Below are 19,240 nucleotides of genomic sequence, written 5' to 3'. Positions count from 1 at the left end.
AATGCATGGTGGGAGGTATTTTTTCCAGTTGAGATTTAATCTCTGCAAAATGCTTTGTGAATTTCTTTAGCCATCTTCCCTTTTCTTTCCCTAAAGGGAAATCTGACTCTCTCCAAGAACTCTGCTCCTTTGTGTCTCTCCTGTGGAAGCTGTTCTTCCTCCCATGTCCCTCATATGGAGGAAGACAAGGCACGGTCAACATTCTTCTAGATTGCCACTGTCTTACAGGTTATCTCTTCCAACACAGTATAAACTCCACTCTTCAGCGTCCCATGACATCTTGCATCTATGTTCCTTCTATTTACTAACATCCACTGAACTAGTTCCGACACATCCTTTAGGGATTTTTTCTCCTCTTTGCACCGGTTTCAGCATCATGATTTCACATTGTAACTCCAAGTCTCCCAGAGAACTCCAGGACCAGCCCGCTATAAATGTTCAAAATAAGGCCCTTTCTTCCTTTTAATAATAGAACCTTCTTTTCTTTTCTTTTTTTCTGGTCTCATGGCAACAAAGTAAGGGACTGCCTTTTCCAGTCTTCCCGTGGCTATATACTCAAGCCAATGGATGTGAGCAGAGTGATATGTGCAACTTCCAAGTCAGGATTTTGAAAGGAAGTTGCTTGTACAGTTTTCTTCCTACCTCTCAGACTATAAATACTAGTTGTCTCCCACATTGGGATTCTGTTCTCAGATTAGTTATATCTCTTCTTAATCCCCAAACTCTCTTAAGTTTCATGGCTTCGGCTATAAGATCTATTTTCTGAACTGAAGAATCACCTATGCAAATACTCAGCATCTTTACTTACATTTTGTACAAATCCTTGAGTTCCATATGTCCAACAAATCAAGCTACCAATTCCTATTTCAATATTTACATTAGCAACTACATAAAACAAAAGTACAGCTTCATGCACTATTATCAGTTAAACAACCTTCTAATCACCCTCAGTGTCCAGAAATAAACCTTTCCTACCACCCAAAAACCCTCCATGTGCCCTGCAACCCAAATACCCTTCTTCTCTCCAAGAATAAACATTTCTGACATAATTTCTGCCCTTTTCGATGTAGTTTCATCATCCAAGTGTGTATCTCTAAAAATACATGGCTTGGTTCCCTCTCTTTCTCTCTCTCTTGATTTGTGTGGGATGAATATATTTTTTCACCCTTTTGCAATTACTGTATTCCTACTCCACTTATCCCTTTGCGATTTATTTGATAATGAAACTAGCTTATTTTTTCTGTATTTCTACCCTGATTTAGTTTAACATATTCCTCTACCCTCTGTGTTTTCTGTCTATTGGTATTTGGATCTAGAGGGTTAATCAGAATAGATTAGATTTTTTGGCAGGACTTCTTTATTGTAGATTTGAATTTTCATCAGAAAGCACAAAATCCCTGGCTGCCTCTCTTTTTGCAATGTGAGCAGTCATCAATGCTTGATGCCTAGATTTTATAATTCATGACTTATTATAAAATATTGATAACCTGATAACCCAATTTTATCATTTCTTCATTTTCTAGTTGAAGTTCTACAAAGAAAAACTTTGCCTCATTTATAACATACTTATCCAGTGATTAGTTCATATAAAAAATATTCAAACGTGTTTGAGCATGTACTGCACTAACCTTGTGTTCTACAAGGGTGATTAGTGACTTGTATGTGTGTATCTGTGTCACTCTGATTACACGCATTTAAACATATTTGCTGTTTTCCTCCATTTCAGTTATTGTACTTATTGGCCAATGGAGCCTTTCCAAGTTGGCTCTCAAGTCCTATTAATGCACACTTGCATTCTCTGGTAGCTTCCTTACTAACTAGAGATGTAGGATCTCCTAGGTTCATCTTATATATTATCTTTCCTAGTCCCCAAAATCAACTGGCTCTTCAAGTAGCCCTGCTTTCTTTTAGTAGGATAACAATCTAGATGTTAGGGATATTCATTGTTACTGAGATGGGCATTATTTCTACACCTGTCCAAGCAAAAATAGACTAGATGATAGATAGATGATAAATAGATTATAGATAGATAGATAGATAGATAGATAGATAGATAGATAGGTAGATGATAGATAGATAGATAGATAGATAGATAGATAGATAGATAGATAGATAGAGGGTGGGGCCAGCTGGCCAACCTCCTACAGCCCCTCCCTCCACCAGCCCAGCCCCAATCGGTCCCCATAGGAGTGGGCTGGCCAGACCCCACCCACAAATTCGTGCACTGGGCCTCTAGGTAAAAGTAATTGTCTAGCCCTAACCAGTTTGGCTCAGTGGATAGAGTGTCGGCCTGTGGACTGAAGGGTCCCAGGTTTGATTCTTGTCAAGGGCATGTACCTTGGTTGTGGGCACATCCCCAGTAGGAGGTGTGCAGGAGGCAGCTGATTGATGTTTCTCTCTCATCAATGCTTCTAACTCTCTGTCCCTCTCCCTTCCTCTCTGTAAAAAATCAATAAAATATATATTTTTAAAAAATAATAATAGCCCTGACCGGTTTGGCTCAGTGGATAGAGCGTCGGCCTGTGGACTCAGGGGTCCCAGGTTCGATTCTAGTCAGGGGCATGTACCTTGGTTGCGGGCACATCCCCAGTGGGGAGTGTGCAGGAGGCAGCTGATCAATGTTTCTAACTCTCTATCCCTCTCATTTCCTTTCTGTAAAAAATCAATAAAATATATTAAAAAAAATAATAATAATAATTGTCTAGTCCTAGTCGGTTTGGCTCAGTGGATAGAGTGTTGGCCTAAGGACCAAAGGGTGTCAAGTTTGATTATGGTCAAGGGCACATGCACAGCTGTGGACTCAATCCCCAATAGGGGGCATGCAGAAGTCAGCCAATCAATGATTCTCTCTCATCATTGATGTTTCTCTCTCTCTCTCTCTCTCTCTCTCTCTCTCTCTCTCTCTCTCTCTTCCCCTCCCTTTCACTCTGAAATTTTAAAAAAGAAATAAATTTAATTTTTAAAAAAACCTGAAAATAAAAATAATTGTCTAACTCAGCCATTCATTACTAATAGAACACTCAATAACAGACCCTTAAGTAGGGGAAGGAGACCTGAAAAACAGTATCCACAACTGCTTTGACCTGTTCAAAATTCTCATCTTGGTATGTTTTCCAGGTAGATTTGTTTGACAATAATTAAAGCATTATTAGCTCTTACCAAAATATCGCTAGCCTGTGTTTAGGGACCCTCCACCAAGTGTCATATTGCAGATGCTATAAGAATTGTGTTTGTGGCCTTCCATTGGTGTCATACGTACTCCTTAGCTGTCCTTGTCCTGCATGCAGTGGGCTTCATTCCCACTAGATTGTTTCCCCAAAGCAATGTCAGAGCTGGAGGCTGACTTTTCATTGTATTATTTACTAAGAAGAATTGAATGAATCACTGCTTTAACTGCTTTATCTATCATGTTTAGGGCTGTAATTTTAACAATACTTAAGAATCAAAACATCTAAAAAACCGGTTTGGCTCAAAAAACCGGTCTGAAACCGGTTTGGCTCAGTGGATAGAGCGTAGGCCTGTGGACTGAACGGTCCCAGGGTTGATTCCAGTCAAGGGCATGTACCTGGGTTGTAGGCACATCCCCAGTAGGAGATGTGCAGGAGGCAGCTGATCAATGTTTCTCTCTCATCGATGTTTCTAACTCTCTATCTCTCTCCCTTCCTCTCTGTAAAAAATCAATAAAATATATTTTAAAAAAAACACAACTAAAACATCCTTGAAACTAGGTCTGGATGACTTGCACAATGTTATCTGTGATATATTGTACATTCTAAACAAAAACATACCCAATATTCAAACCTTGACTATGGCATTCATAAATGCTACTTCTGCTTTTTCTATGGTAAAACACATTTAGTAGTAGTCTATATAAAATCCCCTCAATTGACATGGAGCCTGCATCTATTAAAGTAATTTTCATATTGTATTGTATGATGAATTTGTGTCTATGAGCTGCTTGAGGGCAAGAGCTGTTTTATCACTTTAGTATTCTCTGGGCTTTGCACACTGCTGGACTTAATATACTTGGAAACACTGAATAAGTAAATGTGCAAATGAGTAAATAGATGCATGAATAGATACATTGCTTTTTGACGTCAGCATCTCTCAAAAATATGAATAAGGGACAGCTTCAAATTTTTCATGAATAGGAAGCTTGAGGCAGACTAATGAGAGGTGAAGTACCTATCCTATCTAATCAAGACAAAATATGCAAATTGACCATCACTCCACAACAAAGATGGCGGCACCCATGCCAGGATGCTGGCATCGTTGTCACAGCAATGATGCCAACATTCCACACTGCTCCCCTTGCAGAGGGCCTCTGGGTAGCACATGCAGGCATGGAGTGGCGGGGGCAGGGCGGGACGCCTGGCTGCTTGGAATGCTGCCTCTTAAAACCTATGAAAATAGTTCAGCTTTCCTGAGACCACAATATGAGGAAGCCCAAATTAGCCACAGGGAATAAAAGCCCTGCTGAGGATGCTGATCAGGTTCTAGCCTCATTCATAGGAAATGCAACCTGGAATATTTAGATGATCCGGGCTGGTGGGCAGCGCTCCCAGGTGCAGAGCGGCCTGGGCAGGTTGGGATGCCTGCCTTTGTCACCAAGATGACACCAGTGTTCTGCTCTGCCCCGCCCTGCCAGTGGCCGGCCTGTGGGAAGTCCCACCCCACAGAATCAGCCGTTGGTCAGACAGCTCTCAATGGCCTGACAGGTAGGACACTCATTCACCTGCATCTCAGACTGTGACAGCAGGGAGGTGGGACTATGTCTAAAGAGCAACTTTTGATATAACGTAGCTCTGCAGCTGAAAGATGCCGGCGTTATTGACAGAGAATGTGACGTTAAAGTTAAAGTTTAAATACTTCATCCCAAGTGAAATTATTCAAGCACTCTAAAGTTTTTTCACTCTTAATGTGGTGTACAAGGAGATATTAGAATAAGTTTAATCACTTTATCAGTCATTGTTTGCATCAATGTTGTTTTTATATCATGTTTTTTTCTGTTTTCATATTATGTTTTTGTTTTATAAAATGTGTTAGTTGTTATACCATTTTGTTATTGTTTATTTATTAATAAAATTATGTATTATTTTCACATACATTTTACTCATTTCCTTTCATGTCTCACATTTCTATTAAAGAGAAAGGGCAAATAGCAATATTAAAATATTTCCTCTAATTAATTCCCTTTTAATGTGAACAAATTTTGTGCACCAAGCCACTAGTTGGATTATATATGAATAAGAAAATGCCACTTGTTCATTTAAAAAGGAATCTATAGAGACTATCTGAAAATTAATGTTTTCCCTAAGTACCTCTTGTCTTCTCTTAGGTGAAACACATATCAGAGGTCATGAAAATGTTTTTCCTCATCACTAAATTTCAAATTAGAAATGGGGAAAAAATGAGACAGGAAACTTAATTCCGCCTGAACCTTTAATCCCTTTTTGCTACATGATCTTATATGTTGACAGGTTCCAGGGGTTAAGCCATGGGAATATGGGGATGTAGAAACATTATTCTTCTTTACTGTATGTTTTCTATAGTTTTACAGTCTTATTTAAATCAGGAACTGATAACCTCTCAATTATGTCTTTATTGCTGCTAATCTGTATGAACAGTTCTGCCTCAAATTCAAGTTATATGACTTTCTTTTATGCATTACTTTATAATGTAAAGTGTAGATATTCATCAGCTGACAGTAAATGGCATTTCTATTAGCTTATAAACTAAGAAATACTCCAGTTTTTAAATTGTGATGGCTAAGAGCTTTTAAATTATGAGAAATTTCTTAAAAACCACAAGTGTAATACTGAAAAAGTAGATCTGGAAGAGGTTTAGTTTTTATTACATTTTCAATGTGAGTAAGTATATCTCATTCTCCTTTATCTCATGATAATGAGATTTTTTTAGACAGGCTTCTAACCCATTTCAAGTTTTAGTGCTGCCAAAAATGCTTGAAAAAATATTGCTAGTAATAAAAATTGAAAAGTTTTCTACTCTTCTCAGTAGCGATAATTCAAGTTGAGTTAATATGTGTTTCAGTGCCTAAATCCAGGCATGTTCTAAATGTCATATGAATATGGCATGATCACCCATACACCTCTCTTTAATTCCTGTTTAAAACAAATTGGTAAACACAAATTCTGAGACTTTGGGTAAGTTGATTTACCTTTCAGTTTCCTCATTTGTTAAGTGGTAATAATAATATCACAGCTTGAGATGAGAAATAAATATGTTAACATATGTAAATATGTACATGTATGTAGAGCAGTAGCACAGAGGTCTCAAAAATGTTAGATATGATTATCATTATTATTCACAGAAACAAATGGAGCACAGCCTAAATGGATCTTTAATTTCAGAATCAGATCACTGGTACCTTTTTTAAAGACCTTCGTTAATGACTCTACGAAATTAAGAAATAATTTTTAAAACTCAATCAGTTCTTCTGAAGCCACCAAAACTGTAAAAGTCATTTTTATATCACCAGCCACACTTACTGTGTTTAAGCTAAGACAGAGCAGAGGAGGCTAAGGAAGCCTGGAACAGGATATTAACTCTGGTTGTCAAAGTCATACCCTGCCGACAAATTCTGAGTTCCATGACAGAGAAAAATGAAGCAGGATAATTTGCTTTAATGAAACATAGCTTTCACTAAAAACATGGAGATTAAAAAATAGCAAGTACCAAAAAGGGGATTCTGGCTAAACAATGGATCACTGTAACCCATGAATAGAATAGTTTGGAACCATATTTTATAGATCTATTTTCTGGTTACACTTTATTCTATACATTTTTTACTTACATCCCTTGAAAATATCTCACAAATTTATCAGTTCAATTTCTTGAGTAGAATATAATAAATGTGCTTATTGTTTAGTGTTATCAATTTTAAGTCAATTTTAGTGCCAATATAATAAAAATCAATTACCATTGCAAAACAGATTGATAATCATATTTGATTGTTAATTATTATCATAATTATCCTTTAAATGTTTTGTCTTTAACATATATCCATATAATCATTAAAGAAATTTAAAAATCCATAAAAGTGACACAATACTTTTCAATTTTATTTTCTGATACTCAGTTATGATTTATAAACTATAATTTATAAATTTTAAAAATTATAACTTTCAAATTTTATTAGATCATCTGTTTCAACAAATACAAATGAGCAACAACTTTGAGTAAAGCAAAGTACGAGGTATTGAGTTATTAGTGACAAAGACTAACGTGGACTAGTGATCTAAGGGGAAGAGAAATCTTACATATACACATTATGGATGTTATCTTGAGATAGTTGAAAACCACTGTAAACCTATTTCTTGGGAAGCTATTGAGTTTATTTCTTAAATATATAATTACAATATTTAAAAATAGTTGTAGGGCACACGAACAAACAGATTGCAGAAAATGTAGAAGCAGTTTCAGAGACAATATAACATTGCTGGTGAGAAGATGAAAGCTTTAGAATAGGATTGTGACGGTGTTCAAAGAGAGAGGAAAAGAGATTTCCTACAGGAACTAGTGGTTTATTGGATATAGAAGAATAAAGGTGAGGGAAGTTTTGAAGATGAAACCCTGTTTTTTGGTCTAAGCAATTGAGTGGATGGTTGGGCCATTTTCTGTCATGGAATACACTAGAATGGGAGCAGGTTCTTGGGTGAATTATAATTTAATTTTTGGACTTTCTCCTGGAGATTTAAAAAATTAAAGAGGAGATATTGAGTAGGTCCTAACAAAAATGGTCTAGACATGCAAGTGGTAGTTTAAACTACAGGAGGAATAAAATTACTTATAAAGAGAGAATAATTGAGAAGAAACTCTGACAAGAGTCAAGTGGAAAATGAATAATAGGTAAAGGAGTTTTTTGAGAAAAGGCAAACAAAAAAGTACTCAGAGAATAGGTTCAGAAAAGCCAACATAAGAAAGCAAGGAACTGTAAAATAAGAAGTATGGCAAATGGAATTAAATATTGCAGATAAATGAAATAGAGGCTAATAAATGGTAGTTGAATTTACTAACATGAAGCTTACTGATGAACTTAATGGAAGTCATTTTGTAGAAGTGATATAAGAATTTGCAATTACCTAAAAGAATTTTGGGAGGAGAAGAAAGGGTCTAACCAACTAACAAGAAGATTTGATATAGTGGAAAGGAAAAAGTTAAGACCGTATTTACAAGGTTGAGTGATTGCTGATAAAGAAGACATTGTTTAGCTAGTAATAAAGAGCCTTTAGCATGTTAACATGCATATAGATGACTGAAGACAGAGGGAAATAATGATGATATAGGCAAGTGGATCTTCAGTAGCAAAAGGAATCCCAAGGGGAATATGGACTTTGGGTTGATTCATGAATCTCCTGTCATAATGGAAATTATTTCACTGTCATGGGAGTCTTATGAATCAATACACCCCCTCAGATTTTAATGTTGTGAGCCTTGATGGCATTTTATATTACTCAAGGACTTATTTATTTTGCTAAAGAGAAAATTTTTAAATATATTTTATTGATTTCAGAGAAGAAAGGAGAGGGAGAGATAGAAACATCAATGATGAGAGATCGGCTGCCTCCTGCATGACCGCACTGGGAATGAAGCCCACAACCTCAGCACATGACCTTGACTGGAATCAAACCCAGGACCCTCCAGTCTGCAAGGCCGACACTCTATCCACTGAGCCAAACCTGCGAGGGCACTAAAGAGAAATTTTAAAATAATTGTTTATATTTGTTCATCCTATTTTTTTCTTGCAAGCTTTTATTACTAATTAATCAAAGAACTTTTTGTTTCTCTTTATGTTTTTCTAGGAACAATCCTATATTTTTAAAATCTCATTACAGAGTTGCTTGGAGCAGAGTCAACCCTCTCAGTTATATACAGTAAAGAATGGCATATTGTTGGAAAACAGATCTAAATCCCAGTGAATCACGTGAAGAACAGCATGGGCACCAGGAATTGCACTCTGTAAATGAACCCCCTTCTTCTAGCCAACTCAGTCTAGGTTTTGATCAGCTAGTAGATGAAATCAATAATAAAATCCCATTCTATCAGAGTGAAATTGAAGAAAACACCGTTTCTGTGCCCAGTTCACCAAAGCATTCATTAGATGAAGCACTGCAAATATCCTTAAATGAATTCAATTCTAAAAGCTCAGAACTCTCCTGTCACCAAGTTAGAAAAACACCAGTAATTGGTTTTAGGCCTTCTGCGCTACCAAATCCTCAAAACGTAAATAAAGAAAGCTCTGGGAGAAACCCCACAGGAAAACGTCATGATGCTGATGTATACAGATTTAATATTTTAGCCCCATCATCAGCTAGTTTGGATCAAATTAATTCACAAACAGAACTGGAAAATAAAAATCATAACTACCATATAGGATTTGAAGGGAGCATTCCCTCTATATATCCATCCTTCTCAACTGACTTCATGCCAAAAGAAGATAATAAAAGGAATAGAAATGCAAACACTGTGGAACCTTCTTCAATGCTCTTTAAAGGTTCTTTACTACCCAGGATGTGTGAAAGTTCATGGCCAAAGGACATAGAGGTATGTGTTATATATGTTGACCTAAAAATATGAATATAAATCATTTAATAATATGCTGGTTTAATTTAGTAATGAGGTAACTACCTTAAATAAATAAATGTATTATATTACAGTTGAAAGAAAAAGCATTTATTATCCACTAATCCTATGTTTCTTAATTATTTTTTTCTGGAAAGGGCAATATAATTTTTATAATATAATTTTGAAAGTTCATTTCATCAAATCTAAATAAAATATTATAGTATTTACATTTTATTAGATAAAAATACCACAGTTGGAGGTTTCAATGATAGTATCTTTTATTTTATCGTGTTATTATGCACAGAGAAACACACATAAATTTCATTACATTTATATTCTGAGTCACGCTATCATGAATTAAAACTTTAGATTATTATTCTTAGGAGAAATGTCCCTTTACTCAGAGGCTCCTCAATTATGCTGTTGGCAGGCAAATTCTATTGGGATCATTCCAAGAATAGGAAATTAAATAATAATTGTGCAATTCATCCTAATGGTTTCATTAGTAGTTTTCCAATCATTTTAGTAACTATAGAGTTTCTTACACTATATTTGAACATTCCTCTGCTTATACTGAGTCTAGACACAAGTGAAGCAAAGTATGAAGAATAAATATTATTGCAACTGTTATTCAAAGACTGAGGCAAAAGGATTCTTCATTTATTCAGCAACTATTTATTATATTCTTAAAATATACATGATAAACTAGAAAATTCAAAGAAGGAAATACAGGACACCTGATTTCAGGAGTAGCATATAATTCAAATTAGCTTGCAAACAAATAAAGGTAAGAGAGCAAAATAAGAGGATGAGTTCATTGGAGAAGAAACAACTAGTTATGTCCAAAGCACTTGCAGAGGAGGTAGCCCCTCAACTAATCTAAATTGAAAGTCAATGAATTTTAGGAACTTCTACTATTGATCATGGCAATGTACCAAGTACTCAGCTTTCCCTTACCACCGAAAGCAGCTGTGAAGTTAGACAAACTCTTTGAATTTTAGGTATTGAACAACAGGCAGTATAAGATATCAATACTTGAGAAAAGGGAAAGTGTTGAATGATCAAAAAGGCAGGGAAGAAGAAATAGAAAAACAAAATAAAATAGAAGAAACAAATATCAGCATGGCAGTCTTAAATCCAAAAATATCCATAGATATACTAAGTATGAATAGGCTAAGCATCCCAAATAAAAGGGAGAAACTTGACAAGCTAGATAAAAAAAACTTTACTACTGTCTACAAAAGACAATCTTAAGAAACAAAGGTAGAGATTCGTTGAAAGTAAAAGAAATAAAAAGACAACACTCAAACAGCAAAAGAAAGTTGGCGTGGTTATTAATATCAGAAAAAGTACAAAGCAATGCAGAGCATTATTAGAGAAACAAAAGGTCATTTCATAATGATAAAAGGAATGATAACAGGGTCAATCAGGAAGACATAATACATTTAGATGTACATGTACCTGACAAGAGATTCAAAACACAGAAGGCAAAAAGGATTTCTTTTAACGTTAATAGTATGCCCACTCTAAGACTGAGCCATTTATAACTTGATTCACAAGGAATGAAACACGACCATATAAATATTTGCATATAAAAATTAAGGTTTTTTTTTACAGTACTCTAAAACTTAACCCAAATGTCCATCAACTGATAGATAAATAAACAAACCGTGGAATATTCATGCACTAGTATGCCACTAATCTATAATAATAAAAGCATAATCTGCTAATTAGACCAGACATCCATTCAGATGACCTTCCGGACAAAGCCAGAGCTGAAAGGGAAGCCCAGTCCCTGGTGCCTGCTGGCGGCCAGAGGGAAGCTCGGGTCCTGGGTGCCAGAGGGAAGCCAGTGCTGTCAGCCAGGGGAAGGAAGGCCTACTCTTGCATGAATTTCATGCATTGGGCCTCTAGTCAACAATAAAAAAGATGAACTATTGATATGTGAGACAATATAGATACATTTAAAAATATATATCATTTAATTGAAAGAAGCCAGAAGTACGGGCACATACACCACCTAATTAGTGGTAATAGAAATCTGAATAACTATAGTTTCCAAGTAGATGTCCAGATTGCCAGAAAGAGATCTGGGAAACTTTCTAAAGTAATGAAAATGTTCTATATTTTGATTGGAATACTGATGTTACAGTTATATACATCCCTCCGAACTTAAATTATATACTTAAGATTTGTGCAATTTTCTATATGTATTACTTCATTTAAAAAATCTAAAAAAAATAAAAAGTAAAACAGTAGAAATATTTAAAAAAAGATAAAAAAAGGTAGAATTGATCTTTTTCCCACACCAAACTATATAAATTTAACAATTTTTATTTTAAGCTGATAGGTTGTTCCATTCAGCTAATTGAAGTTCCTGAAGGCAGTAATATGACTCTGGCCTCCTTTTGTGACAAAGTAAAAAAGTAAGTGTTGTTATTTCATTAAAATTTGAAATTTCTATACCTGCATAAATTTTTCTATCTAACATTACTAAACTGATTAACTTGGCATATAAAATATTCTGTAATCTTCAGTGCAATGAAAAGTATAAATTTATGACAAATTGGATCATTACTCAACTTCTGGCATTATTCTTATTGTCTATAGTCAAATAAATTTTCTCTTGTGGAAAACTTTTTTGATGATGTAAAATTAAGGAGTTCTTACCTTTTTCTATCTCGCCGTGGAAAAAGTCCAGTCTTATCTTCAACAGGGCCAGAATTAAGGCCATTGCCCATAATTTCTGTTTCATGTTAACGTCCAGTCCAGTCCAATATCTGGCTAACTTAGTCTGCACTCCCAGCTGCAGTCCACTTTGTGGGGGGTCCACACGGCCATGGGCCATGCAGCTGCTTAAGGCCACATGGCTATGCAAACAGATGGGCACGTGAGGTGACAGAGCAAGAGAGTGAGAGGGAACAAGTTGCACACGAGAGAGAAAGCTCATTTCTCTGTGGATTTTAACTTTCCAAGATTTTGTGCACTTTTGATGGGGTCCACCCCCTAACCAAGCCATTGTTCCCCAGGCAAGACTGACAGGCAAGCGCCTTCCCTACATCATCCCAACTTCCCTGTGCAGGTGCCCATCTCCCCTTTTGTTTGATCCCTTCTCCTGGTGATCTGCAGGGAATGGATGGGTGGTTTCCTGGGGAGTGTGAAGCTGTAGCCTTCTGGTGAAGCTGCCCAGATGGCCATGCTTATAATGTCGGGCTTCCCCTTTACTCTCTTCCTATAATTAATATTAACTAGCTAATCACGATGTTAAAAGCACAGGAAGCAAAACCATGGCTAAGTGAGGACCATAGATAAAAACATTCTTAGTTGTGCAATGAGACTGGTCAAATAACTTGCCTCTGACTATAAAACTGCTAAATGGAAGAGCAGGATTAAACTCAAGACTTCTGGCTCCAAGAAGAAGCTATTATTCAATTCTCTGGCTCATTTGAGCAAAAAGTAATTGTTCAGAATATAACAATGACTTTTGAGTTCAATTATTTATGTAAAATTCAAAGATGTGTAAAATCCAAAAATTTAAGAAAAATGGACAGCCCAAAATGGCATTTACCAATTTGATAAACAAGAAAATTTGTTTACCAAATTATGATATTAAGATGAGCGATTTCTAGCTTCAAAAAGTTAGACATAAACAAAAACCAAAGCAAAGAGTTCAGGCTTCAGAAGCAATGATAATAAAGCAAGGAATCATTATATAAAGAGTGAATTTTTATGTTTTATAAATAGCAATGTATTCTTAACTGCTTCACATAAGGTGCTTGTGGAAGAGCTTCAACAACAGTCCTCTAGGGTTGTTTCTGGTATAATTGTAATTTTTACCAATCTGGCCTACTTCATAGCACTATGTCACAAATCAGCTGCTTTTTGTTTTCATATTTCTTATCTTCTATAGAAAACTCTGCATGATGTTTCTTATAATCTTGTCCTAAGTAATTTTTTCACCTATGTTTTTTAGAATCAGAGAAACATATCATGCAGCTGACATTTATTCCAACTCAGGGAAGATCTGGAGCACTACTACAGCATTTCCATACCAACTCTTTTCTAATACTAAGTTTAGTATAAATATTTTTATTGGTGACTCAACACAACTACTTCATTTTATGCCACATGGTAAGCAACCTTGCAAATAAGCATAAAAATCTACATAAAGCTGGGATAGGCTACACAGCCTTGAGTCCACTAGTAAAAATCATTAAGTGCAGCATTATTAGGTGGTATTTTGCCCTGAAGTGAAGTATGAGGAAAACAACTAGAAACGTTTTGTTAACATTTGTTTAGCTATTGTGTTGAAGACCTCTCTTCACAGAGCTCAACCTAGGACACCTTATTTTCCTGCTATAAAATAATGGCTGGTATAGTAAATTTTTAGCATATTAAAAACCAATTTTAAAGAGAGTCTAGATAAATATGAATGAAAATGCATTAGAAATGACTATTTAATTGAAATGTAAGTAAATTGTGAGTAAGACTATACATTGATACATAGAACTATATTAGCTCTGTACAGCCCAACATAATCACTGAATCAAATTGACTCAAAGTCTCTTGGAATGGATCCTAATGATCTGTATTTCATTAAATTCACCAGATAATTCTTATTTCTCTAAAGTTTTAGAATGTCTGTAAAGTGGTCTACTATATTATTTCACCTATAGTCAACTATTTTGCAAAACAATATTAATTATTTGAACAAAATGTAGTTGCTACTAAGTTTCTAAATATCAAATATTGTTTCTTGACAAATAATGTCCCAAGAAATATTTTTTCATTGATTATTTTACTTTTATTCTTTTGCTTTTTCTTTCTTACTCCAGTCAAGGCTCTGAGTACAGGTGACTACAAATATAACAATATGTTCAAATATTAATAGGACCATCTGGTTTGAAACTAACAGAAACCAACTTCTACTGGCTTTGGCAGAAAAAAAAATAAGCATTTTAGAGAATAGAGGGATTTATTACAGAATTTAAGAGTAGGAGTTCAGCAAAAATTTGATAATATACAGATAAACAAGCAGTCTAAAATTTCTGTATGCCTCTCACCTCATTTGCTCTCTATATAATTGCCTTTCACGTTTCTCTTGCTTTTCCAGAACATATGTAAAGCCAAGCTCTCAAGCTTAAATGCTATTTGGCCAGCTACCTAAAGAAATTTCAGTCTCTCCATTGGACCCAATTCCATATTTATAAAAGCAGGATTCTGACTGCACAGCCAAAATCAATGGTTCTGCTACTTGATCCAATCAGAGTGGTTAGGGTCGTGTTGGCTTCAGTTAGTGCAGAAAGGGAATAATTGTGAACTAGGGAGACCAATGCTCTTCTTCCAATTTACAATATTTAATTTCTAACATTCCCTCTCCCCCACCCCCCACGCATCCAAGATATCTTTGTTGAGCAAGCCACAGCTCATTTTTTACTTTTATTTTAATTTTAAACATTTTTTAAAAAATATCTTTTTTATTGATTTGAGAAAGAAAGGGAGAGAGAGAGAGAAACATTGATTGATTACTACCCTTACCCTGACCAGGAATTGAACTTGTGACCCTTTGACCCTTCTGTGCATGGGAGGTGCTCCAACCAACCTAGCCACATCAGCCAAGTCCATTTTTTATTTTTATGAAAAGTTTCAGTAAAGTGATTAGGTCATTGTGTTTACTGTTAGAGATGTATAACAGTAAAGAGGATGTGTTTGTCCTCAAGAATATTGAAAGTATTTATAAGAAAAAGGAGGAAAAGGAGGAAGGGATGAAGTAGAGAAGAAAGGAGGAGAAAGACCACATTCATTAAAATATGCAGGGTAGCCAGCCTATGCCATTCTCTTTCTATTTACATTTGAAGGGGGACAGGTACTGTGATTTAACTGACAATAAAAAAATTAACAAGAAAAGACAAGGCTTATTTACGTTTGCATAAAAGTTACTCAGTAATAGTTTACCTGCTGAATGCCCAGAGGTAAAGGTTTTTATACTCATTTAATGTAAACGTGTTTGGGATGAATGAAGGGGAACTTTAGAGTTTTAATAGAAAAGTATGGAGAGTTATATTGCTTTCTTATACTAATAGATAGGCAGTCTGTCTCCTTCCTGCTTCCTGGAATTTGCAGGAAACTAGCTCAGAATGAAAAAACGGTAGCTTAAGGAATCTATTTTTCCCTGCTTTAGTCAGATAAGAAAAGTTCAAATATTTCAAATGTCTTCACTTTAAAATAATCTTGGTGGCTAAAACTGTGTGGGAGAGGAAGAAATTTTCCTCTACCCTTCTAGGTTTTTTGGGCTGGTCTAATAATAAAATCAATGTAAAATATTAATAAGAAGAAGTGACCAAATTTAATGACATGTACATATGGGACCTCCAAATACATGAGAGTCAGAGACCCCCGCATACATGATAGTGAAACAAAAATGTGAGATTTGAGTCGAGTTCACTGTCTCAAGAAATTGAAGAATGAAGTCATGGACAAAAACAGTTAACAGAGGCAAAGTTTATTGAGAGCAGCCAGTCCTGGGAAAGGTGCAGCTGGGGTTCCAGGAGCAGGACAGTGTCCAGATCTTCCGTCCCATGTTATAGTCGGGTGTTAATGTCTATTAGTCCATGTGTAGAGTCCAACATGGCCACAAGCTACATGAGCGCAAGAGACATGTTCCCTTGCCACAGGAATGTCAGGAATCCATTGAGTGTAGGGAGGAGGAGAGAGAGCCAGATGAGAGGAAGTGGGCACTTTTTAATTTAGGGCAGTGGTTCTCAACCTTCCTAATGCCGCAACCCTTTAATACAGTTCCTCATGTTGTGGTGACCCCCAATTTCATTGTTACAAATGGAACATAATTAAAGCATAGTGATTAATCACAAAAACAATATTTAATTATATATATGTTTTCCGATGGTCTTAGGCGACCCTTGTGAAAGGGTTGTTAGACCCCTAAAGGGGTTGCGTCCAAATGTGTAGAACCGCTGACTTAGGGGGTGGATGCAGTCTTGCTAGCTCCTGATTGGTTCTTTCAAAGAATTCTGCCTTAGCAACATCCTTGGGATTGCTTTATATGCCTATTGCTTTGTGATTGGTTATCTGCAATCTGCCTGTTTTAGCAATAATCCATACATTTTAAAGTTTGTCTTTTAAAGTTTTTCTCGTGTGGGCCCTTCTTTCCATGCCCAGCTGGGTTGTCTTAGTAATTTCACCTAACTGGGTTCCCAAGTTTTACTTCCTCGTCCCCCACAGGATCCCCATTCCTGACTACCTAGCTTCCCTCTATCTCCTCAATAGGTTCAGAGACAGAAAGTTAAAATGAGATGTATGTGGTATTCTGAGCTAAGGATGAGGTAAGGGACTTGGGGCTTCCGAGGAGAGGAAGGTCTTTCACAGGGCAATAAAGCCAGCAGATGAAGAGTTAATATGGTTGCCCTATCATATGCATAGGTCATCAAAAGTTTTACCTGGCCCAAATTTAACTCTCATTATGGACAAGGCCCAGATTTAAATGATTTTAGGGGAGATAAAAGTTTCTCATGAGCCCACAGGGTCTAGATTGCCTTCAGCTCAAAATAATCCACATGCCAAAGTGGCACATCTTGGGAGGCTTGTTCTGAACCGCTTCAACTGCAATCCCTTCGCAACTTTATATTAGTGTGATGGGGCAGAGGCCATTTGCTCAGACTTGCGCCTGGCCAATCGGCAGGGTCACAGCCAGCTCCCCTCCCCTCACTATGAAAGCCCGGATTTTCACATGGGTCGCACTCGGTTTCCGGTCACTGCGTTGACTGGAGGCCCGGGTCGGGTTAGCTAACTCAATAAAGGACCTTCTGCTTTTGCATCGGACTGACTCCCTGGCATGGTTTCTTGGGGATCTTGAATTCTGGGCATAACATTTTGGGGGCTCGTCCGGAATCCCCAACACCATGAGGAGGGACCCCCAGTCCGGAGGGCCTGACTGATCGCGGTAGGTCTATGTTTTGTTTGTGTCGTGTGTTTTGTTTTGTATCTATCCGGTGTGAGCTCACTTCTGAAATCTGTAAATGCCTGTAAATGCCTGTAATAATGATCTGAGTGGATGCACAGGATCAATAGGCGGGAGGAGCCGGGGGACGCCCTGGTCCTCCATCTGAAGGGGTATAGCTTTGCTTCCGCGGAGTCGGAAGGTCTGTAGGAAACCCCTTAATCTGAGACAGGCAGGAGGAGAGTCGGGGGGCGCCCCCCCATCCTCCATCTGAAGAGGGGAAAATTTGCTTCTGCGGAGTCGGAAGGTCTGTAGGAACCCTTCAATCTGAGAAAAGGCGGGTCGCTCCTGCTGGTTGGCGCGCAGCCATCGTCTAGCTTTCGGTTTTTGCTTCCATGGAGTTGGAAGGCTGTACTTTTTTGGCCCTTTAGTTGTTTGTGTTTCCGTTTTATTTTGTGGACTTGCTGGATTAATAATTTCAAGGAGATTGGGGGAGGCTTTAGAGCTCCCTCAGGAATGGGGAAGTTGTTAGGAATTGAATGGATTGTTTAAACTCTGAATAAATGTCTGGTGAAAGTGTGTGAGTGTGGAGGGAGGGGGACTGCCCTCCCCCCTCCTTTGTGTGGCGGTAGGGCGGCCGCCTGAGTGAGGGTCTGTGTAAACAGGTCACCCCCTCCCCAAGTAAATGCGTCTGGGATTTCTATGCACGTGTAAGGAGAAAAGCTGGCTTAAAACTAATGTGCGCACCGTCCGATTTTGGATAGGGTTTTGGGCTAGCGTCTCCTTTCAAATGTGCAGGATAAATCCCAAGCCTAACCCATAATAAAGAACAGTTTTTCCAAAGAGGGGAAAAAAAAAAAAAAAAAAACACAAAAACTGGTCCTTTGTTAATTAAGAAAGCTTTTCTTAATGGAGGGAGGAGATAGTCGCCTCCTGCCTGCAGGAAAATCTTAAAGAATGTCGTCAATTTACATCTGAAAAGACCAGGGAGGCCAAAAACCTGTCTTGCAAGGCTCAAATGTGGTTCTCCAGAGCCGCTTGAAAGTAAAAAGTAATTTGCCTCATGAAAAATCTAGAAGACAGAATTAAATCTGTTGGTTAAGTATTGAGAAATGAAATCCAGAAAACCCTGCTTCCCTTAAACTAAGGACAATTAAAGGTTATGTCAAAGTCTTTAAAAGGATTTCAGGTAGAAACTGTGGTTTCATACTGATCTTAAAGGGCTCCAGTTACCTTGCCAACTCAGTGTTTGGGAGACCCAGGATATGCCTAAGTTTAACCTAGGTTCTAGATAATGTGTTTACTTAAATATGTATCTTTGTTGTTTAAAATTGTTTAACTAGTGCTAATCACCTAAAAATTAAGGCTAAAAGTTCTAGCTACCTGGAAAGCATGGCCTTGGTGTGATAGGAGAAAAAAAGAAATGTTAAGTGAATAATATACCAGTGAGCTGGGACTGGTCACTAATGGTGAATTGTGAGAAGGGCTGAACGTGGCCTAACTTCTCTTTCCTTGGTACCCCTGAAACGTCAGAGGGTACTTCTGGCCTTGGTTTTCCAATGTGTTTAATCTGTCAATTTTGTTGTTTAGCCGAAATCATCTTGAATGACATTGAATGATTCTTTCCTTCCTCTTTAACTTTTGGGGGATTGTGTGAATGGATTAATGGCTTCTAGATGGCATTCACCATCTCTGAGACTT

At 37.0% G+C, this 19,240-nt stretch overlaps 1 protein-coding gene across 1 annotated transcript in view; it reads left to right on the top strand.

Annotated features, from left to right (window-relative positions):
* The window catches only part of PIK3C2G (phosphatidylinositol-4-phosphate 3-kinase catalytic subunit type 2 gamma), a 289,697-nt gene that overhangs the window by 9,133 nt on the left and 261,324 nt on the right, over nucleotides 1-19,240 (top strand). Inside the window, exons 2-4 of the mRNA XM_036301543.1 lie at nucleotides 8,823-9,564; nucleotides 11,929-12,011; nucleotides 13,559-13,716. Of these exons, the coding sequence (XP_036157436.1) occupies nucleotides 8,902-9,564; nucleotides 11,929-12,011; nucleotides 13,559-13,716 (904 nt within the window). The 5' untranslated portion in view covers nucleotides 8,823-8,901. The remainder of the gene's footprint in view (nucleotides 1-8,822; nucleotides 9,565-11,928; nucleotides 12,012-13,558; nucleotides 13,717-19,240) is intronic.

The sequence above is a fragment of the Myotis myotis genome, unplaced genomic scaffold, assembly GCF_014108235.1.
Source record: "Myotis myotis isolate mMyoMyo1 unplaced genomic scaffold, mMyoMyo1.p scaffold_m19_p_3, whole genome shotgun sequence".
Lineage (NCBI taxonomy): Eukaryota > Metazoa > Chordata > Mammalia > Chiroptera > Vespertilionidae > Myotis > Myotis myotis.
The sequence above is the reverse complement of the archived record's forward strand: the minus strand, read 5'-3'. Positions and strand labels throughout refer to the sequence as shown.